At 40.2% G+C, this 23,577-nt stretch overlaps 1 protein-coding gene across 3 annotated transcripts in view; it reads left to right on the forward strand.

The window, feature by feature from the left end:
* Positions 1 to 23,577, forward strand: part of UTRN (utrophin) — a 398,636-nt gene that overhangs the window by 135,770 nt on the left and 239,289 nt on the right. For all 3 annotated transcript variants that reach the window (XM_081141495.1, XM_081141496.1, XM_081141497.1), the window contains 12 exons: positions 1,183 to 1,296; positions 1,925 to 2,080; positions 5,743 to 5,913; positions 7,965 to 8,144; positions 11,387 to 11,521; positions 13,652 to 13,801; positions 14,730 to 14,891; positions 15,318 to 15,446; positions 16,080 to 16,253; positions 17,909 to 18,064; positions 18,486 to 18,656; positions 22,796 to 22,975. In XM_081141495.1, the coding sequence (XP_080997621.1) occupies positions 1,183 to 1,296; positions 1,925 to 2,080; positions 5,743 to 5,913; positions 7,965 to 8,144; positions 11,387 to 11,521; positions 13,652 to 13,801; positions 14,730 to 14,891; positions 15,318 to 15,446; positions 16,080 to 16,253; positions 17,909 to 18,064; positions 18,486 to 18,656; positions 22,796 to 22,975 (1,878 nt within the window). The remainder of the gene's footprint in view (positions 1 to 1,182; positions 1,297 to 1,924; positions 2,081 to 5,742; positions 5,914 to 7,964; positions 8,145 to 11,386; positions 11,522 to 13,651; positions 13,802 to 14,729; positions 14,892 to 15,317; positions 15,447 to 16,079; positions 16,254 to 17,908; positions 18,065 to 18,485; positions 18,657 to 22,795; positions 22,976 to 23,577) is intronic.

Below are 23,577 nucleotides of genomic sequence, written 5' to 3' on the forward strand. Positions count from 1 at the left end.
ATAATATGTCTATAAACAGTCAAATAAAAAAACCAAAAGAACCCAAAACAACCCCTACCATAGGAAAAATAAAACTTAAAGAATTTTAGATGGCATTTTATGAGTGTAGTTATCCGCACGTGAAATACCAGTTAGGTTCCATTGTTGCCATTCATCCCCACATTATAAGAACACAGTTCTGTGTGGCCTATTATAAGGACATCAGAAGTTGATGTGGCTTCCAGACGTGTTGAGTGCCATACTTGGCTGTCATGTCCTAGAGCCATCATGGAAGGAACTGGACTGTTGGACCAATGGAAGGCTAAGGGCAGACGTGGTGGTTGCCTTCAAATCTGAAGGTATTTTTTGAACAGGATAGAAAATTTCTCTTCATTCCGCGGGTTAGATGAGAAGCAAAGAATTGAAGAAGGCATGAGGAAGCGAGCTCAGCTGAATACAAGGGAAATTAGTAAGTCAGACTGATGATGGAATGGGAGGCCTTGGAAAGAAACGACCATTGCTTTCCTCCAGCGTTAGAGGTCAAGTTGGACCTACTGATTTGCGCTCTTTAGGGCCCACTTCCAGTGCTACTGCCTCTCTGAAGTCACTTTCTCTCTGCAAAATACTTCTTTTCTTATTTCTTTTAGACCCCCCAGCTCCATACACAGTATCGGACTATTGTGGGTGTTAGTGAATTTTGGATGAAAGGATGGAACTGGGCAGCGGGCTGTCTGGGTTCTCAGATAACAGCATCCAACAGCAGAACTAAGAAAAATCTATTTCCCCTCCACTATGCTCTCTATTTATTTCTGCTTTGAGTAGATAACCTTAGGAGAAAATTTGTTCTAATTTATATGAGAACAAAAGATTTTTACTTGATTATACCAAGAGAAGCATTTTTCCTGTAATTTGAACTTTTAATCATAGATATCGCTGACATTCAGGCAAAATAGCTTGGTTCACTGGAGGGTGTTTTGAAATTTTTAGAATGATCAGGAAACTGTCATCTCATGGGGATTTTAGCCACTCATGAAGAAAATCATTATCTTTAAAATTGAAGATTTACAAAAAGGAATAAAGTAAATGAAAATGATGCTATCAAATTTTTGAAAAATGGTCTTTTTTCCAGTAGCAATAGATTTCGAGACGTAGTGGGTTGGATGTCACTGAGTAATATCCCCCTTTGTTATTGTGTTCGATTAGGCTGATTCGAAAGTCATTGAGAAGTGGATGGATGGTGTGAAAGACTTCTTAATGGAAGAGCAGGCTGTCCAGGGAGACGCCGAAGGGCTACAAAGGCAGCTTGACCAGTGCTCGGTGAGTCCTGCTGACCTGGGGGACCTGCCGTTATAAATAACATGCTCTTCTTGCCATTTATTATTTGAAGCTGTTATTAACAATGTAAGAACATGACATGACAATATATCCAGATAAAATATCTTTCATTATAAAGTGTTCTTTGACTTTATAGTTAATAAAAAATGACTGATTATTTATATTTGGCCATGGTCATAGAATTTTGGAGAGAGGGAACGGGAGCTTCTATTTTGTGTTATGATGACAATCTTAGTATCATAGTTACCAATTGTATCTTGCTCTTATTGTGTCACATGGTAAAGCTTTAAGAAAAACATATTTAACAATTGCAATGTCCCAGTAATACTGCCTACAATTTATATTTGGTGAAATTATTAGGCTTCTCTAAATTAATTGAAAGTGCTATTTCCTGAAGAGAGTCAAGTATTTCCAATCTAATTTGGCAGATGTCTGTGTGAAGCACCCAGGTGAACTGAATTTCTTAAGGCACAATATTTCCGAAGCAGTTAAAGTTGTGACTCCCAAGTAATCTATTCTTATGATATTCGCAGGGGTCAAAACAAAGTATAATTTTAATTATAGGCTTCTTTGGGAATGAAGTCAACAAGGGCTTCATTTCTGTGTTCAGGCTTTTGTTAATGAAATAGAAACAATTGAGTCATCGCTGAAAGACATGAAGGAAGTAGAGACTAACCTTCGAAGTTGTCCAGTTGCTGGAATCAAAACCTGGGTGCAGACAAAACTAGCTGACTATCAACCCCAACTGGAGAAGTTCAGCAGGGAGGTAAGTTTTTCAGCTTTACTGCCTGTGGTTTTCAAGAGGTAGATAAAATTGATAAAATTGATTGTATAGCCCATATAGTTTGAAAAACAGAGAGGATACTAATTGTCCAGTTTGACTGCTCAGTGGGAATGAGCTTGAGGTGTATGGCTCAGTTGGCTGAGCATTGTACCCTGCACCAAGAGGTCACCGGTTTGATTCGGGCCAGGGCACGTGCCTCAGTTGCGGACCAGTCCCCAGTACGAAGTGTGCAGGAGGCAGCCAATCTACGCTTCTCTCTCTTTCTCTCTCTCCCTCTCCCTCTCCCTTCCTCTCTCTCTATAAAATCAATGAAAACATATTTTTTAAAAAACAACAAGAAAGACATTGTAGCTGGAATAGAGTGGACAGAGGAGCCACTGGGTTAGAGAATGGTGAGACGTGAGGTAAGAAGATAGTTGGGATGGATTGTATGTGGCCTTGGAGACAAAGATTTGGGGTTTTATTTCAAGGATGACTTCACACAGAAAGCAATTTGAAAGTTTTGAACCGGGAAGTGACTTGGGAAAGATCTTTTAAGAACACCCTGGATTCCATCTGGAGAGTTTGCTCTGGAAAGGCAAGAGGCTGTTGCAGTCTCGGGAGAGGATGGCTCCTTGGACTAGGCAGGTGGTGGTGGAGGTCATGAGAAAGTCAGGTTTGGGCCCTATTTTGTAACTAGAGATGAGAGTCTGGTAATGGATTGGGTATGTGACATAAGAAAAAGCAAACTGTCAAGGACAGGTTAGGATTTTTGCAAAGCGTTTGCTTTGTGTGAATTGTGGGTCATTTACCGAATGGTGAAGACTCGAGGAGAAGCTTTTGTGGGAGCAGGCGACATGGTGGTTTCCATTCTGGAAGGGTCCACGTCGAGATCCTTGCTAGACATGCAGGTGGGGTTCTTTATTACTTCCCTCGGGAAAGAGGAAGGGGCAGGGGCCGAGGGTGCTGAGAAGGAGGGGTCGGCCAGAGGAAGAGTGCAGGGACACTGAGGTCCCCACAGTGTCCAGAGCCGAGGGTCGCTGAGGCCTGTGGGAACTGGGAAACGAGCTTGAGATTTGACAAGGTGGAGGCCTCTAAAGACCCTGAGAGAGCCACTCCAGTGGATTGTCGGGGAAGAAAGAGACACTGCAGAATGTTGAGGAGAGAATGGGAAGCGAGGAACAGGGGCAACAAGTATAACCAGCTTGGGGAAATTTCTCTGTTCAAGGGAGCCGAGAAATGGGGTGCGTGAGGGGACATGGGCGTCCAAAGAGATGTTCGTTTAATTTTTAAAAATAAGAGATGCTACAGGATAGTTGCATGCTGACAAGAAGGACCTCACCTGGATGGAGACAATAAAGATGCAGAAGAGACTGAGGGACATGGCTTCTGAAGTGAGGCCTGTGATTATGCGAGGGAATGAGGTTTGCTCTCTGGGTGAAAGGATTGCGGAGCACAGTTTCCCCGTGGAAATGGAAGGGAAAGCGACCGTTCCCCGCCCGCTTCCCTTTTGCTTGAGAAACGGTGGCGGAGTGAGCAGGGGTGGAAAGTGGGAGAAGTGTGAGGCACAGGAATACTTCGCAGGCAGGCGTGGAGAGCCCATGCCTCTTCACAGTGTTTTTTGGTTAATGTTTATGTAGACAAAAATTATAATTTGCATCCTTGAGTATTTTGTTTTGTTTTATGGTTTCCCTCCCAAATCCTTAACTTGTATATATTCAAACTTACGGAAAAGTTGAAATAATGATACAGGGAGCAGTCACATACCCATGCCTACACTTGCCAGTTGTTAATGTTTTACCATGTTTGCTTTCTCATTTTTTCCCCCCAGCTCCCTTTACATACAGACATGTACATTCTTTTTCTTTTTTTGGTTAAAAATATACTTTTGACAGGGATTTTAAAATATGATGACACTTCACCTCTGAATGAGGACACTCTTATACAAAGCGGCCACACCATGATCACACTTGATAAAGTATTTTATAATATCATCTATTAATACAGCCAAATTGAGATTTCTCTAAATGTGCTATAATCTGAAGCTATATGCTTGAATGGGGTGTTTGGGGAAGAAAATGGGGAAAATTGTTTGGAAGTGGCAATGAGGAGCCAGGAAGGTGATAGATACATACGTAGGGACATAGACATAGACATTCAGATCTATGACTGTCTATCTATCCACATATATACATACACACATATGACAGCATAGAATTAGTTGTGAATTATTACTGATTCAAAGCATGGGAATAAAGTATAGGATATTTTTAAGTGTCCTCAGCAGGAGGCAACCCTCCAGCCTATTGCCTTTCAGTGAATCGTAAAAAGGTTGAAGAAGTCTGAGATAAACATAGTGCTGCCATGTTTTTATTTTGTTAAGAAAGGACAGACATATACAACCAACCAGCAAACTAAAGACAGCCTACATCATCTATTACATATATCCATGGTCTCATGAAAGGAAGAACATTATAATACCAGAAAATAGAAAATTTATAATATCAAGGGAGTTAATTCTAATTTTGAGCTTTTGGGTGTTTTTTTTTGAAAAGTTTGCTAGTGTCTTTATTTTTTGCATTTCTCTATGGATCCATAAAAATTACATAACTAACTAGTGTCCAGAAACTACTAGTAAAGAGAATTTTCTGGAAGTGGGGCCCAGGAAATCTATGTGTGCGTGTGCGTGCGGCGTGTGTTTAAAGCTGACCAGCCAGGCTTTGGACCAGGGCTGTGTGTATTGCTGGCAGAGGCTCCTAGAGCACCAGGCTGGCAGTGAAATCAAAGCCTGGGTTTGAGCCCCTTCTATTTTTATGACTGTGACCCTGTGGAAAAGCAGGAACAGGAAAGCCACTAAGTCTTGCCCCCCTTACTCTCGTGAGAGCCGTCTATTCCTGTCCTGGCCTTTGGTCACTATGAGCTTCACAGCCAAGCGGCCCTGGCAGGTGACCACTACTGTGAGACTGAATTTGAGCAGAGGGTAAATAGCGAGTGAGCATGATCTCTGTGCAGAGCATCTCTCCCATAGCGAAGCGAGTTTGTAGTTAGAGGGAGGGTCTCTCTGAAAATACTTTAGACTTCTCTGAAACTTTTAAGTTATTGAACCAGATTCGGAAAAATACCTGTTTTCTAATGTAACTTTTTTGTGTCTCTGGGGAATATACAAGTATAGTAAATTTTCAAAGCCAAATTTTGTAGAGCAGTGTTTTATGAACATCTTTAATAGCAGCCCTCTCTTCTCTGCTGTTAAAATTGAAATCTTAACAGAGAATCCTGTTAAAAAGCAGAAAATGGATATTTTGGTTGTATTCAGGGTTTTTTCCATAATAAAGCTACAGTAAATTTCCTTGAAATATATGCTTTTATTGCTATAGGTTAGATTCCTTCATTTGGGATTACTTTGTCAAAAGTTATGCATTTTCAAAATCATAATAGATATTTCCAGATTAGATTAATATCTAAAATATGAACTAGAATCCCAGTTATAATTATTGTTTTCATTATTGCGTATATCTCACAATAGCATACAGTGTATAAAGGATTTCACGTGAATTTTAAAACCTAAGACTCTTTGTGGAAAGTTATCACTGTGCCTTTAGCTATTAGAAACTTGGCATTTACTATATTAACACTTGTTTATTTGGGTAAATGGCTTTCTTTTCTAGATTGCTATTCAGAAAAATAGGTTGTCCGAAAGTCAGGAAAAAGTGGTGAACTTGAAGAAAGACTTGGCGGAGATGCAGGAATGGATGACTCAGGCGGAAGAAGAGTACCTGGAGAGGGATTTTGAATACAAGTCACCAGAAGAACTTGAGAGTGCTGTGGAAGAAATGAAGGTGAGGCTGTGCCAGCAGGCCTATCTCTCCCTTCCTCCCTTTCACAACATTCATTCAGTCGATCAGTCATCTGTCTGGCTGTAAATCATGATTGTACAGCTGACCCTTGAACAACACCGGTTTGGACTGCATGGGTCCACTCATACATGTATCTCTTCCCTATGGCTTTCTTAATAACATTTTCTTTTCTCTAGCTTACATATAACATACAAAATATGTGTTCATTGACTGTATTATAAGGAAGGCTTCTGGTTAACAGTAGGCTCTTAGTAGTTAAGTTTTGGGGGAGTCAACAGCTATACGTGGATTTCGACCACTTGTGTTGTTCAAGGGTCAACTGTACATAGAATCTTTCGTAGTAGGATTTCAAATAAAAAAAAAAAAAGCAACCACGAAGGGGAGCTGCTATGATTCTAGTAGGGAAAGGAAGTTCAATTTGGCTCAGCTGTTGAATTGTAAAGGGCCCTGAGATGTTTTCTTATGTGAGATCCTTGGGGTGCCACAGAGAATGACTGAAAATTCAGTGGCACCCACCACATTCACAGTGTTGTACAGCCATCACCACTATTTCCAGATATTTTCAGGAAGAGTTATTTTTCATTAAGAACAAGAGAGACTTTCCCATTTGGTTGGGGTTTATTCTTATTTCATCAGATGTGTTCTTCCCGTTACTACACGGGGCACACGCGTATATAAACATTTTTGTTAGAGCAGGTAAGGTAGCAGTAGGAACATTGTCAAGGGATTTAATATTGGTTGGGGCCACAGGATATATTTCCTGTGAACTTACATTCCTGCGCCCATAGTCTTGAACACTCTCCTTTTTAATAAAATAAAAGAACTGGGCATCATTCCCAAATTTCTCACACTGCTTCAAGTCTCCTTCAGTGTTCAAGCCAAAGGAGATAGTGATTAAAGGCTATTTTAAAAAATGGGATTAAGCAACACATTGACTGTTTCAGGCCAAAGTTAACTGGCCTAAAAATGTAACGAAACCAAAAACCTCTGTGCGGATATTTTTAAAAAAGGAGTAGATTCCGTCCATGCATTCTTGTATATGAATAAAAGTAAACGCGGCGAAGGACTTGTATTGTACTCATAGTATTTTCATTGAAACATCTTTTTAAGAGTAGCTTTTTTGGAAAGCCTTGAGAATAGTCAGTATATAAGGTATTTTAAAGGTAACTTGCTACATTAAGAACCATCTTATTTCATATATTCTCTTTCTTTACACTACTGGCATTGTAGTTTTGTGATTTATTAAAATCTCTAGGGATGAGAGTTTATAAAAATAAGATTAACACCCTTGATTGGGCAACATTCAATTTATTTTTATTCTTCCAAACAAATATTAGGATTTTAAGAACCACTACACTTAATTATTGTATCCAGCCCAGGAAAGTTTAAAACCATTAAGCAGTAAAGAAAGCTGAAAGAGAAAGTGAAAAGCTGTGTTTGGTTGGTTTTCCTGAAAGTGAGACTTTATTCTAAGTGCAGGGCGAGAGTCAGGCAAGAAGCTATTTCTAGATCAGCTCTTCCTAGTATAACTATATCACCTTGGAAATGCTGTTCATTATCAGAAAGATAGACGTACCTGTGTCCCAGGAGAGAAAAATACTTTTGAATAATTTTTAAAGGACACCTCCACCATGGTGCATCGCAACTTTTGCGAACATTTATTTACTTCTGTTTAAAATGCTCAGAACTCTAGTGGTCAATTAAAATTACGGTAATTCACTTAGATTCTTACCATGGGCCCAGGCTTTGAAAATATATCACGTCAGTGAACGTCACTTAGGATGACTTAGGTGTTAACGTGCCTGTTATTAAATGAAAATGTTTGTATGTCGGGGCATATGATGGGTGGGATTTTATAGTTAGCATTCGTATTTCAACAGCGCTCTCTGTAGTGATTACCTAAATAGTGTTCCAAATTAGGCAGTTGGAGTCAGGTAGATGTTTTTATTTTGGTTCAATTATTTTTTAAAAAAGAAGGAAATAGGTTAGAGAGAAAGGGAGAGAGTTTTCAAAACTCTGCTTTCTTGGAACAGAGGGCAAAAGAGGATGTGCTGCAGAAGGAGGTGAGAGTGAAGATCCTGAAGGACAACATCAAGTTACTGGCTGCTCGGGGGCCCTCTGGTGGCCAGGAATTGACGTCGGAGCTGAACGTGGTGCTGGAGAACTACCAGCTTCTTTGCAACAGAATTCGAGGAAAGTGCCACACGCTAGAGGTATGTTATTTTTTCAGTGATGCATTTCTGAGATTAAAACTCTGTAATGTGCTGACCATTTCCCTATCTTAGGAAAAAACCCCTCCGTTCCCCTCCCCCCCCAAGTACTGGATCATAAAGGAAAATAAAATGAAGCAGGGATAAAAAATATAGGAGACCAAGATCTGCCCCCAGTTAATGGAAGGTTCTTGGGAAAGTCATTGAATAGCTTCAGACTTTACTTTTTTTTATATGTGAAATCAAGGTTTTCATATCACAGGTGATCTGTAGGGTCTGTTCCAGCCCTAAAATTCTAGAATAGTTTACCATGAACATCTCTTTTTTGTTTTGTTTTGCCTGGTTAGTACACAGACATGAATTGAGGTTTTTATTTATTTATTTAGACTGGCATCCAAAATTAGAGTCACCTGAAAGGAAGCAGATCTTGAATGTGCTAGTAATTTGCTGGACTATAACCTGTAGTGTTACGTAGGCCTAGTCTGAAGTCCTGGTGAACTATCTTGGAATTGAACTTCAACTACAGTCTTACCCATGTTTTCCTCTCTGTCGTAACCACCCTTGATTTTGCTCTTTTTTAGCTTTCCTTTTTATTTCTGGCCAAAATAACAGCTCATAACATGTTTACATAATGAATGGAGTCCCCAAATTATCCCAAGCTAACAAAAGACCACCGTGCCTTTATGACGCAGAGGTGACAATTTGAAAATGAGGAATGAAATGAAGATTTTGAGGGTTTGGAGTTGCTCTGAGAATTACCATTAGAATTACTTTGAAGTTAGTTTGAATTACTTTGAGAGAAGGAAAAATGGAAAAAAAATGGTGTCGGTAAAAGAGAAAAGATAAGACCTTGATGTCTTTGAAATGAGAAATGAAAGGAAGGAAAGAGAGGCTTAAAAATGGAAATGCTTTTAACAAGATGTCAGAGATTACCAAGGGATATTGGGCAGAAAGAGCCCAAATTTCTAAGTTAGCGTAAGAATCCCTTTTTTTCCGAGAAATCCAATTCTATGAGCTTGATTGTTTTTAGAATAAAAATAATCCTTTAAAATATGTTAAATCATGACATACTTCAGACTTATAGAAGATCAGAGATAGTACTACTAACACGTCTTTTAGCTGTAACTAGTGTTAACTTTTTGTCACATTTTCCCAGATCTTGTTTTTAAAATAAAATAAAAATCCCAGGGACTCCAGTCCCATCCCATCACTCTCTTGATGTACTTGCCACCCAGAAGTTGGTGTATAGTCTTCCTGGCCACGTTCTTATATTTTTAATATATACACCCACTTATGTCTCCATCATCAACTGCTATGTAACAGCCTCACTGAAACGTTGTGACTAACAAAAGCGCCATTTATTCTCTCGCATGATTCCGTGGCTGATGTGGCTCAGCGGGTGGCTTTCTGCTGCGCGTGGTACATGAATAGCCCACTCAGGTAGCTGCACCCCCCTGGGAGCTCTGCGGCAGTGTTCACGGTGGCCTCTCGTCCTCCAGGTCCCTCTCCACGCGGCCTCTCAGTTTTTCAGCTTCCCTACAGCATGGCAGCTGGCTTTTGAGAGGGAGAAAGCGGGAGCTTCCAGTCCTCTTAGAGGCTAGGTCTGCAGCTGGACTCAGTATCACATCTGTGACATTCTTTTGGTCTAAGCAAGTCACAGGGCCAACCCACTGGTGCAAAAGAATTGCACCACTTAATGGGAGTAGGGGCTAAAAATTTGTGGCCATCCTTAATCCACCCTAGTTCAAGCCCTGGTCATAAATTTCATTCCTCCCATGTGCAAAATGCACGTCCTCTCTCCCAGGGACTCCCAGTCATATCCAGCACAGCATCAAGCTCGCAATCCAGCATCAGGTCTAAACACAGATGTGGCCCCTTAGGGCGGTTTCTTCGAGTGCAGGTATTCAGGTGTGGACTGCTCAGTCTGGTGACTTGGGCACTAAAATGATAAGCTATCCTGCCCCATGTGCCCACATACAGTGGTGAGCTAGGCACAGGAAAACCTCAGTGGACACTCCATTCAAAAAAGTCGGGGCAGTGGAAGTTAAATATCAGTCACTGGTAATAGTGACTCTGAAATCTAATAATAGGAATGCTGAAGTCTAGCCAGGCCCCTGCACCAGGGACTCGGGTAGGGGCCAGCTCTGCTCCTTGGGGGTGCTGCTCTGAGAGCCATCTTCCGTTCCCATAATACAAAGGGCTCTGCTTGCAGCCAAGTAGGTTTCCTCTGGCTGCTTTCCACCTGTGGAAATTTGGGGGACCAGCCACACCTTTTCTGTTTAGTCTTATTCAAGGGTTGGGAGAATACGGGCTGAGGCTCAGGTCTGGTTTGTGCTTCCTCTATGGCCTGTGAGCTAACAATGGTTTGTATGTTTTTAAATTTTAAAGGGTTGTTAATAACAAACAAAACACACGCACAACATAAACAGAAGAATCTGTAGCAGGGACCAGATGTGACTTGTAAACCTTAAAATATTTACTGTCCGGCCTTTTATGGAAAAAGTTGCTCCCCCTGGCCCGGGAAACACAACTCCTTTGGAATGGAGGCTAGAATGGCCTCCTCTCGGTCGGTACATCCCAAGGAGAACTGACCCTGGAGGCTCCACCAGAACTCTTCCTAAATCCATCCATCAGATAGGCTCCTCTGTGGGGAAGGGGCTATTCCCCCCTGTAATTTTCTCTTAGGAAGTGGGAGGTATAAATTTATCCCCTCCTCTCACCTCTCCCCCAAACTCTCCATTGGGAATATGGAATGAGTGATTGCCACTAATGCAGTAAGTATAGTATAACTCCATTTGGAGTAAAATAATGGCTTTTTGCATACACAGGCACATTCATATGAATTTAGAAAAAAGTCGAAAAGAGTATGCAGCAAATTGTTACATCCGTTAGCTCCGAGTTGGAGTAGGACGGACCCCACGACCCCACGGAATTCCAGTTTTCTATGTAACTTAAAAAAAATGTTGCAATTATGAGTGCTTTTGCTTTTCTATTTAAAAAAAAAAACCGGCAATATTTTCCTCCTGGTCTCTTCTCCTAATTACATAATTTTATTCTTGACTTTTAACCAGATCCTTGGAATGTATTTCAGTGTAGATCTGAGGCAGCTCGTTCCCCTTCGCCTCCCGTCCCCCACCGGGTGGCCTAATGCGATTTATGGGAGAACGAGGTTCGAGTTCAGTTGGAAATTCCAGCCTCGCCCCTCAGCGCCCGCGCCGTCTAACCCTGTCCCCCGCCTGCCGCAGGAGGTGTGGTCCTGCTGGATGGAGCTGCTGCACTACCTGGACCTGGAGACGGCCTGGCTGAGCAGCCTGCAGGAGCGCACGCGGGCCGCCGACGCCCTGCCCGCGCGGGCCGACGCCGTCGGGGAGGCGCTGGAGGTGCGCGCCGGCTGTGCGCCCGTCCTTCCCGCTGTCCGCCTGTCCTTCCTGCTGTGCTCCCGTCCCTACCGCTGTCCGCCGTCCTTCCCGCTGTGCGCCCGTCCTTCCCGCTGTCCGCCTGTCCTTCCTGCTGTGCTCCCGTCCCTACCGCTGTCCGCCGTCCTTCCCGCTGTCCGCCTGTCCTTCCTGCTGTGCTCCCGTCCCTACCGCTGTCCGCCGTCCTTCCCGCTGTGCGCCTGTCCTTCCCGCTGTCCGCCTGTCCTTCCTGCTGTGCTCCCATCCCTACCGCTGTCCGCCGGCCCTTCCCGCTGTCCTCCTGTCCTTCCCGCTGTCCGCCTGTCCTTCCTGCTGTGCTCCCGTCCCTACCGCTGTCCGCCCGCCCTTCCCGCTGTCCGCCTGTCCTTCCTGCTGTGCTCCCGTCCCTACCGCTGTCCGCCCGCCCTTCCCGCTGTCCGCCCGTCCTTCCCGCTGTCCGCCCGCCCTTCCCGCTGTCCGCCCGCCCTTCCCGCTGTCCGCCCGTCCTTCCCCAGCCCCGTGAGCACTGGACGGGGCGCGCGAGCCCTGCGCCGTCCCTGCGGCCCGCGGGCCCGCCTGGCCCGGGGGTCTGCGCCGTCACTTAGATCCCGATCCCGGGGACCGCCACCCGGCCTCCGCAGCTGTTACCCGTCTGTAACATGGGGCGCTTTAGGCGTCGCCGGGCGCTCCCGGGACGTCCCCGCTGCCTCCTGCGGGTCCCCGGCCGCAGCTGCGCCCTGGTGTCTTCATGAAGCCGTTTCTGCTCCTGAGACCGGGCAGCGGCTGTTTGCAGCGGGCCTGCCCTGCTGTCCTGAGAAGGGAAAGGGGGAGGGCAGCTGGGGGGGCGGGGGAGACGCTGGGGGGGCGGGGGAGACGCTGGGGGGGCGGGGGAGACGCTGGGGGGGCGGGGGAGACGCTGGGGGGGCGGGGGAGACGCTGGGGGGGCGGGGGAGACGCTGGGGGGGCGGGGGAGACGCTGGGGGGGCGGGGGAGACGCTGGGGCCCTGCCTGGAGCTCGTCTCCGGGCTGAGAAGCGCACCCGCTGTTTCTCGTCCCCCGGTTACCAGCGTGTGGTGCGTGACGCCTTAATAACCGCTTCTCAAGGGGGCTAAACTGTGAAGGGCTAGAGTTGCTTTAAAAAAAAAAAAAGAGGAAGGGGATAGATATGCTGTTAACATTGTAGGGCCGGCCGCGCGTGGCGCGGCGCCTCGGCCTAGGATCCGGGAGGTGGGGGTTCGGTTCCGTAGGGCACAGGCGCGGGCTGACCCCCAGCAGGGGGCGCAGGAGGCGGCGATCAGTGACTCTCATCATTGATGTTTCTCTCTCTCCCTCTCCCTTCCTCTCTCTGAAGTCAATGAAGATATATTTAAAAAAAAAGTTGTAGGGACATGTAGGTGGATGACCGGATTGAAGGGCAGAAGTAAGTCAGGGTGGTACTTGAATTCCAGGAGCAGGACGCTCTGCTGGAGGAAGATGTCATTTCTCAAGTAAAATAGCAGAGTGAGAGATGAAGAGCAATAAAAAGAAAAGGAAAACTTTAGTTTTTAGTTTAAAAATATGAATTTTCATAATATGTGAATTAAAACGTGTGCATTCTAGAAATACGGAAAATAGAGAAAAGTATAAAGCAAACTCTAAATATTTTAAAACATTTTGGCATATTTCTTCCTAATTATTATTATGTTTTAATAAACACTCTGGAAAGTAATACATTACAGTAACTAGATCACAGGCTTTGAAATCTAAGGGTTTTGAAGTCAAAACCCTTAGATTTCAAAGGGTTGAAATCTTAGCTCTTCTTTTTACTGTGTGTGTGTGTAGGCAAATTACTTAACTTCTCTGAACTTCAGTTTTCCCATCTGTACTATGAAAGAATATTTAAGTATGTAGTTAATAATTATTAAAATTATTTTATGGAGCTATATTATCATATATCACCATTCATGCTTTCTCAATTTTATGTACTTTTTAATTCCATGATGGATATTTTTGCAAATTAGTTATTTCTAGTCTTGTTCCTTAGGTAAATTTCTAGCAAATGGAATTTTTGGATTCTTGATACATTTTGCTTTACAAATGCATTATCCCTTCCCCCCCTCCCCCATCCCTGTCCAGTCCCTAGAATCTGTTTTGCGACATCCAGCGGATAATCGCACCCAGATTCGGGAACTTGGCCAGACTCTGATTGATGGCGGGATCCTCGATGACATAATCAGTGAGAAACTGGAGGCCTTCAACAGTCGATATGAAGAACTGAGTCACCTGGTAAGAACTGAGACATGCATGGGTGTAGATTAGGTGTTTGTGAGATGGAGCTGACCTCAAGAACTTCTACCAAGGGGGGAAGTTGGTCGCCAACATTCACGGGGGTGGTGAGGGCTTTGAAATACTAGCTGAGAAAGAGTAGACCAAACTCTTATCAGGCAGGCAGAACTTGATGATTTAAAAAGTCTGTCTTTGAGATGGTCTCTATTTATGAGCTATTTAATTTCCTTTAAGGGTCATATTCTAGCTATATATAAGAATAACTCATATTGTCCTAGTAAATATTAAGGCCAGCAGAATTTGACATAAGCTGTCATTATAAAATGCCATACTGTCTTAGATACATATCCAGGATGAATTACAACATGCATGTCTGTATCAGTAAGTAGAGCAAGGAGACTGTTCTTTTATAGGAGGGTTAGGTGGATATTAGATGATATTAAATAATAACTGTTGCTGCTGAGATCATGAACAGAATGAAGCTTAATTCAAAACTGCGCGTCTGTGGAATTTGCTTAGACTTTGGAAAAAAGATTTATATGTTCACTCTTTTGATAGACATTCTTGTTATATTTTATATTCTTGTTGATAGGCTTATTGCTGATTCTTAAAAATGCCCTCAATTTATAATAAATGACAAACTTTTATCCTCTGTTTAATATGTTATGTAGGAAATCTTTACATTTTTATGTATTCCTACTATATCTAGAAAGAAGTAAAAATGAGAAATTCACTGCAAGATATATAAGATGCCAGAAGGACCTTTTCACTGTTATCATTGCTAGTCATTTATTTATACTGAGGGCCAAAGTCTTGAACTAGAGCTTGTATTTTTTTTTCTTGGTGGTCAGAACATAAGGGTTTTCTTCTATTCAGCTATTTATATTAGTGCTGAGTGACTAATGGTTCAATTTTGTCCCCTGTGTAGGCAGAGAGCAAGCAGATTTCGTTGGAAAAGCAGCTCCAGGTCCTGCAGGAAACTGATCACATGCTGCAGGTTTTGCAGGAGAGCTTAGGGGAGCTGGACAAGCAGCTCACGACGTACCTGACCGACAGGATAGACGCCTTCCAGGTTCCGCAGGAAGCTCAGGTACTGCCCTGGCTCGGAGGTGTCGGAGTCGTAAGAAGAGCTTTGTAACTGCCTCCTCCCCTGCGAGAGAACCAGCCCCTCCTGCCGTCCCAAACCGGCAGTCAGTGGGAATGGTTGACCTTATTATGGGGCATGAATGTGGGTTTTGGAGTTCTCTTGGTGTTTATGTGAAACCCACTGTTTTTAAATGATCGCTTTCTTAGCAGTGAAATTGGGAAAATTCCTTTTTTATAAATAAGTGGCGAACATCAGAAATGACAAGTGCAAAGACCATAGTTTGTGCACAACGTATAGTAGTTTATGTTATTATTATTATTCTGCAAACTTACTGAAGTTTGTATAGGGATCTGCATATTCTTATGTATTATATGACTATATGGAACTTCAATAAAAAAGGTATTTCCCCCCCTTCTAATCTCTTTATAGAGAATCCAAGCAGAGATCTCTGCCCATGAGCTAACGCTAGAGGAGTTGAGAAGAAACACTCGTTCTCAACCTCCGACCTCCCCAGAAGGCAGGACTGCTAAGGGAGGAAGTCAGATGGATGTCCTGCAGGTGAGCAGGGGCAGCGATGTGTTGGGAGTGCTTACGTGGATGCCTTTGGTCTTCTTTTTGATGTCAACAGTGAGACTGGAGTGATGCATTGAAAGCACATTGCATCCCAGGCAGAGCAGCAGAAACTAGTTGTGGCATGGGTGGGAAATATTGAATGTGATTCGATAGTTGAGAAGAGATAGCGAGCTAGGTTTAGAAGTTAGCTTGATAGGTCTTCCTCCCCAGTGCAGAGCCCCTGTCAGTTCTGTGTGGCTGACAGGATGGGCAGGCTGAGTGGGTGGGATGCAGGCCCACTCAGTCCCTTAATGGTGGCTTCAAGATTGACTTTCACTCCGAGCTCATGATGAAGAGCATTTTGAGTTGTAGGTTCCTGACTATATTTTTCAAACGTGTTAGAAAATTATGAAGTTTTAATTCCAGCGAGGCCAGCTTAGCTTTTTATTATATCTCAGACTGAGACACTGAGTGTCAAATAATGTATGACCCTGGGTAACCTCACTGAGTTTCTTTACGGGATGTTTTTATTGGTGCTTTATTTTTACAGCCTTTTAGCAGCATGTGTTATACTAATACTGTCTGCTGAGAGAGATGATCATTCTGATGTGAATTCCTTATTTTCATGTCTTCAAACAGAGGAAGCTTCGAGAGGTGTCCACTAAGTTCCAGCTTTTCCAGAAGCCCGCGAACTTCGAACAGCGCATGCTCGACTGCAAGCGCGTGCTGGACGGAGTGAAAGCAGAGCTGCATGTTTTGACCGTGAAGGATGTGGACCCCGATGTCATCCAGACCCACCTGGACAAGTGTATGGTGAGGCCACTGGTGGTTGATGGGTCCAGTGGGATTTCCAGCAGCTAATATGGCCTCATCTAGCAGAATGCACATGGCTTGTTCAGTAATTATTTGTCTGCAGTGTGCTAAGAATAGGGTTCACTGATGACAAATCGCATATAAAATGAGAAGTGTGGTCTTTTCCTCCAAGGAAATTACAAGAGATAGGAGAGAAGGTAAGAGAGAGGAAAATATATATACACACACACACACACAAATATGTATATAAAACATGATTGAAAAACAAAGGAAACACATCACAGCACAGTATGAAGTTAGGAAAGGCTTTGGCAGAATATGACTAATGAACTAACTTTGAAAGGAGAAACTTGAGTTAGCTAGAAGAACCATACCTAAAATGGTTGTTAGGAATATTACAGTGTAAAAAAGTTATTCTTAAGGATAGTTAAATTTTAATTTATAAAGTTTAAGTCTAAAATATGAAAGAAGAAATTATACTTAGAATAGATAGCAGGAGTATTATTGCAGAAAAAGATCATTCTCTAGGAAAATTAATTTTAAATCAAAGTTTAAAACTAAGATGTGAAAGAAATTATTTAGAAGGCCTTATTGCTATTGCAGTCTTGAACTTTAAAATTCCGTTGCATATAAATTTAAAAATGTGGCTAAGCATACACACTCTTAGAATTAGTGGTCTGTTTGAGAAGACTCATGAAGAAGCTGAAGATGATACCTGTTCAGACAAGAACAGTTCAGGATGAGTTCTTTGTGCTTTTCAGAACTATCATCTCCGCATGTCTGTTACATACCAAAGGTTGTTCGACTACTCAAAAGCTGAAATGTGTGGAAGAACAAATAAATAGGATACATTTCTGTGTGTGTGTGCGTGTGCATGTGCACACACAGGTCCATGTAAATATTTACTGAGATACAGAGGCCAACAAAGCAAGCACCACCCTCGACCATGTGTAACATGGTCCAGTGGTCTGTTACTATGTGACAGAGCCACCTGGGACGTTTCAGGTCAGGATCACCGTGAATGGAGACAAGAGAACCGGTACAGACAGATATTTTTGGTTTCCAGGTACCTGGGATGGGGATAGCTGTGAATTTGACTTACATAGCTCCGATTTCTTATAGCCATACTCATCTTGATAAGTTGAGTTGTCATATACCTCTTCATTATATAAGTAATATGTACTGATTGTGGTAGACTTGATACTTCAGAGAATTGTAAGAAAACCAACAAAAACGAATGTTAATACTCCCAAATTCTAACACCCAAAAATATAGGCAGAATTGGCTTTTTCCTTAGGAATAGTATTTAGAGTTTTTTAAAATGTAGTTTTAAAAATGATAGGCATTCAATTTTTAGTCCTGATATTTTCCCATTTTGTGTAGGAAAAATGTTCATAAATTTTGAAAATATACATCTGAGTGTTGTTTTTTAAAACAAGTATAAGCTCTATTTATTTTCTTCTCCGATTTTGAAAAGGTATTGCAACCTTGATGTCATGTTACTCATCCTTTGACTCCAAATCTGGGAAAGATAAAGCCCTTTGATCTCCATAGTTAATTCATAGCTGTCAGTCTGGATAAGCCATGTTCTGCAATGATTCCAGTTATCAGGTTTTCACTGTGATGGGTATGATTTGTCTTTTTTTCTTTTTAAGAAACTCTATAAAACTCTAAGTGAAGTCAAGCTTGAAGTGGAGACTGTAATCAAAACTGGAAGGCACATTGTTCAGAAGCAGCAGACTGACAACCCCAAGGGGATGGATGAGCAGCTGACATCTCTGAAGGTGCTCTACAATGACCTGGGTGCCCAGGTGAGGACCGCACCCCCCATTTATGTATTTTTATTTTAAAATTTCACTCCTGGGAGAATGCATGCTAAGGTTTTATGGTATTAATAATGTTTTAAGTGATCCCAATAATTTTTATTAATTTTTTAGATGTTTGTGTTAATATTACAATGATTACTAGTTGTATTGAAACTTATTTTTAACTTGTAATCCAGATTCACTTTGTATTTTCAAAGACTACAGACATTTCAGAAGTTATTTTAAGGAAACTTTAAAAATAATAGCCCCTGTTTAAACTCAAGTTATTGGTCTTTGTATATTTAAATTGAAGAGTCTACTGAGAGTGTTAAAACATCTTGTGGTTAAATCGGAGTCAGTTTGGATCCTCGGTTAATATTCTGATTCATTCCCATTCATGTTCAGTTCTCTCTCCCTCCCTTCTCAGGTCACAGAGGGAAAACAGGATCTGGAAAGAGCTTCACATCTGGCCCGGAAAATGAGGAAAGAGGCGGCTTCTCTCTCGGAATGGCTCTCGGTGACTGAAGCGGAACTGGTGCAGAAATCCACCTCCGAAGGTTTGCTCGGTGACTTGGACGCAGAGATTTCCTGGGCTAAGGTAAGCTGTAGTTCAGGTGAACCGCCAACGTCGCGCCAGTGTGACCTGGGACATTTTGTTCAGTGCATTTTCTCCATTTCATATTAAATATAGCCTTTTCTTTTTTCCCCATTATTTTTCCTACTACTCTGTCCTAAGGAAAACAATAAGGATATTTTAAAAACAACTATTTTAAGAAGCTATTTTTGTCTTGATTCCAAAAGGGTTGAACTCAGATGGATCACCAACTGGCCTTTATAAGCGTTCTGCTTATGTGGCCCTTGAAAATATGAAAGTTATCACCTTCACAGTTGGTGGCATTTTTTTAAGTATTCATTCTTTGCAAAGTATTGTGCTGAATATATTTGTTAATTCTTCTATAATAACTGTTGTACTAGTTACTAATCTTTCTATTGTAAACTGATATAAATTGCGTAGGAACAGAATTTTCAAAAGAATCAATAAAAGATTCAAGAATTTTCTTTAGCCCTTTAGGTACTTTGAAATTACAGAGATTAGAGAGTGGATTTACCAATTATCTTTTGAGATGGACAAATAATTTAATGGAACACAGGGTAGTTTTTACTTTTATTTTTTTACCAAGGCATTTTCTTTTCCCTAATTTATTTTCTAAGAAAGAGGCATGCATACTAGAGATAAGTACTGAAAATAAATTATCAACACTGTGAGAAAAATTTCTGTAAAGTCCACAAGATCAGTTTTGGCATCCTGTACTCATGTTAGCCTGTGGGAAGTGAAGAGGAGGTGATTTGAGATCGTAGGTGGATACAACTTCTTAATCTGAATAACAGTTGAATGAAAGCCAAGATATTAGGCACTAGAAAGAGTATTTTTAGTTTAAAAAATAGTTCAGGAAAAGCATAATTATGCTATGGGCTATGTGAAGTGAAAGAAAATATATGAAGGAAATGAAGGATGTTGGCATTTCTGAGCGTATTGTGGATGAATGCAAAGCACAGGCACCAGGCTTTTTGTTAAATTTAGCTTTTTCAAGGAAATATGATCTTCCTTATACACTTTGAAAGACCTTGTTTTCTTATTAGTAACATATGTTATATGAGCTAATTGAATGCCATTTTTATAGTGTAATACAAAAAGAAAAAAAACAGGAACAAAAATAATCTATAATCAAAGAACACCCTGTTATCTTTCCAGTTTTGTACAGGCACATATGGACATGCACAAACATGTATCTAAAGGAATTGTATTATATTTAGTGTTTCATGACTCTCTTTAAAAAAACTTATATCTTTAACATTTTCCTTTACCTACAGGTGTTTTTGTATCATGTATTGGAGAAAGGTGTAGTATTTAATTGCATATTTTCTTTTTTATTGTTTCATTTCTCCATTCATGTCCATTTAATTTATTACCAATTTTCACTATTGTAAAAAATGCTATGATGAATATACTGGTAGCTAATTCATAGCATGTATTCATAATTATTTTCCAAGGGTAAATTCTTAGACCTTACAATATTGGGTCTAGGGATGTATCCAGTTTAAAGGCTTATATGTATTATGAAATTGTACTTCAGAAATGTTGTACCTACCAGCTCCGAGTGAGAATTCCTTCTTGCTTGTTTTAACCAGACTTTTGACAACAGTAGGCAAATGTCATGTACTGGTTATTTAATTAGAACATTTTCCATCAGTATATAGGCCATTTGTAGTTCATTTTTAAAAAATTCCCTTTTATTGTAATTTTGACCATTTTTTTTAACCTGTTAGGTCTTTTAATTTAGAGCTCTTTACCTGTTACAATTATTAATGCTTTGCTGTCTATTGTTGCAAAAATATTTTTTGCCATTGTAGTTCCCTTTATGTTCTGTATATATATTTAAAAATACTGTTATTATATATTTTTAAACAATAAAATCATCTTTTCTTTCATTATTTATGTCATTAGTGCTTAGAAAGTCCAACTCTGCTCCAAGGTTTTGTAATTATTTACTTATATTTTCTTCTAGCTGTTTTATAGTTTCATCTTTTTATCTTTAATGCTTTAATCCTTCTGGAATTTATTTTGGTGTATATAATGAGGTAAGGCTCTAACCTTTTTTCTGAGTAGTTAACCAGCTATCTCAGCACTATTTATTGAGTAATTATCCCTTCCCCACTGATTTGACATGCTAACTTCATCTCTTCTTTTTGGCTGTTGATTTTCTTTGTTTTCTGATTCACTGATTGGACCCTCTGAAATGTTCTTCAGCTGTTTGACTGTGTGACTTTATAATATATATGAACATGTACTTAATGGACTCCCTGTTTTTATGCTTTTTTTGTATACACTCATATGAACTTTAGAATTATTATTCTCAAATTCTTAAAAGTTCTGTTAGAAATCTTTATGAGAATTGCCTTAAATTTATAGATTTGTGTGGAGGGGAATTGACTTCTTCTTATATTGTCTTTTTAGTCACATGGTATGTCTCATTTCCCACCAAAATTTTTAAATCCTTACATAATGCTTTGGTTATTTTCTTCATAAACATTATATATATATATATATATACACACACACACACACACACACACACACACACACACACACATATATGCAAAGAAGTTTATTTATACTTATTTATTTTATATACTTTATAAAGTATGCCTTTTCCCTTTTTCACTAATTGCTTATAGCTGGTACATAGATATTATTGAATTTTGCACATTTAATTTTTATTCATTTATCTTTGTACACAGAGATTCAATTAATTTTTCAGATAAAGACTAAATAATAAGCTTGTCTTTTCTGAAACTACTCACTCTTAAATTCCCATTTAGTCTTATTTTAGATTTGAAATAATGAAGACAGTATATATAAGTCATGAATTCACAGCACATTCTCTTCACTAGAGTAAATAGAATGAAACATCAGTATGTATTTTGCATGTAAAAATAGGTAACATTATTTTCAATGCAAAATTTAAATAGCATTTTTGTTCCTGAACTTAGTGTTTTTATTCCATAACTTAAATGCCATTATTTTCAATGTAGTCATTTTCTTTACAATAAAATCTGTTAGCATAAATAGCATGGGTACTGTTGCAACTTGACCACTTGTAGTTAATTTTTTCCTATAGTTCTTAAGGACAATGCTGGTCAGTCGGTACATACCCACCGGAGGAATGCAGAAGGTCTTAGCTTCAGGAAGCATGGCTGTGGGTTCTATTTTTGTTTCTCCCTGATGGAGAAGGACACTTGAGAGGAACATTTTAGTGTCTTTAAAAATATCAGTAATTGACATAGCCAAGTAAGCGTTCAAACCTTGACTCACTGGTGAATCTGCAATTTTTATGCCTTCCAAAATGTGATTTAATGATGTGAGATTAAATATAGACTTGAGCTTCTTTAGAGGATTTGTTTTCATGTTGGTTTAAAAAGGTGCAGCAGCAGGAGGTTGGATATTCACATGTCACTTTATGATTGAAAGAACACTGTAGGTTTAATTTTGGAATCCAGTGTTCTCTGTAGAGAGAGAACTCTCTGACTGTACACCTTGCCTATTCAGACTTATGAAGGTGAGAGTCAAGTTGTCATCATACCATCCAGATTATTACCTTTGTGTATGATGACAGTTGTGAGACCAAAGCTTACACGTGCTAATTCTTATGATTTACTTAAGATGAAATATTCTTTGTAGTGCTTACATAGCAAATTATATGTGAAGTCATCTTGTTATAGGATGCAGTCCTTGCAAGTACCTATAGTACACATCAGTTGTCTCCTGAAGTAATCAAGGAGATAAGTTCATTATGAATTTTTTAGAATTGTGAGTTCTGGGAAAGTTCTGCTTTGCCAGCCTATAGATATAGAACATGAAATAGATTGTTTACATCTGGAGTTATGTTGAAAATAATTAATGTTTGTGTGTGACACATGGATTTATACTTAAAATAAATAAATTACCTTTTTCATACCAGAATTTAATAATTTCCTTTTATATGCATAATTAAATATTTTAATTTTTATTAGCGACTTAAGAACTCTCACATGTTAATAAGTTATGCATTTTGTAAACCTTTGGTAATTGTAAACTTTCTAAGGGAATATGTGGAAGAAATTTTTTTAAAATTAAGGTTGTATAAACTTTTATAATGTTCTGAAAGATCAAGAGGGTCTTGGTATTTTTTTTTCTAGAATATTCTGAAGGACCTGGAAAAGAGAAAAGCTGATTTAAATTCCATCACAGAGAGCAGTGCTGCCCTCCAGAACTTGATCGAGGGCAGCGAGCCTGTTTTAGAAGAGAGGCTCTGTGTCCTCAACGCCGGGTGGAGCCGAGTACGCACCTGGACCGAGGATTGGTGCAACACCTTAATGGTATGTTTGGGAAAAAGTGAATGATGGAATCTTCTCTCCTTTAATTATTTAAACATGAATAGAGAGCTTTGATTAGAATTCCAAATTCTATTTTCTCTGTGTCACAATCATGTGTTCCTTGTGAATTAACTTCATTAGATTACATTTTATTTTTTCCTTTGAAAAGATAACTGCAAAGACTTTGAAATACCTGTAATACATAATAAACCATTTCTGATATACATAGAATATGTACTTTAGTTTCTTAGTAAATGTACCTTTTTGTTACATTTTAATGATTTATTATTATATTTAATTTTCCTATTATTATAAACTATATATATTATTTATAATGTTCTAATAATAGGGTACTAGTTAAGACCACAGTCTTTAGCATCTGATGACCTAAATAAAACTTTTGACTAGTTGGGTGACATTGATCAAGTTACATAAATCCTCTCTAAGTCTCAGTTTTCTCATATGTAAAATGGGCATTATTATTATTTCTACCTCATACAGTTATTGTGATGATTATATGACATAAAACATATAGTGCTCTTATATAGCTATAGCTAAAACAATGAATTTTGGATTTTAGTATGATGATTGTGATAATTGTTAAG

This window comes from Miniopterus schreibersii (genome assembly GCF_964146895.1).
Source record: "Miniopterus schreibersii genome assembly, chromosome: 6".
Classification (NCBI taxonomy): Eukaryota; Metazoa; Chordata; class Mammalia; order Chiroptera; family Miniopteridae; genus Miniopterus; species Miniopterus schreibersii.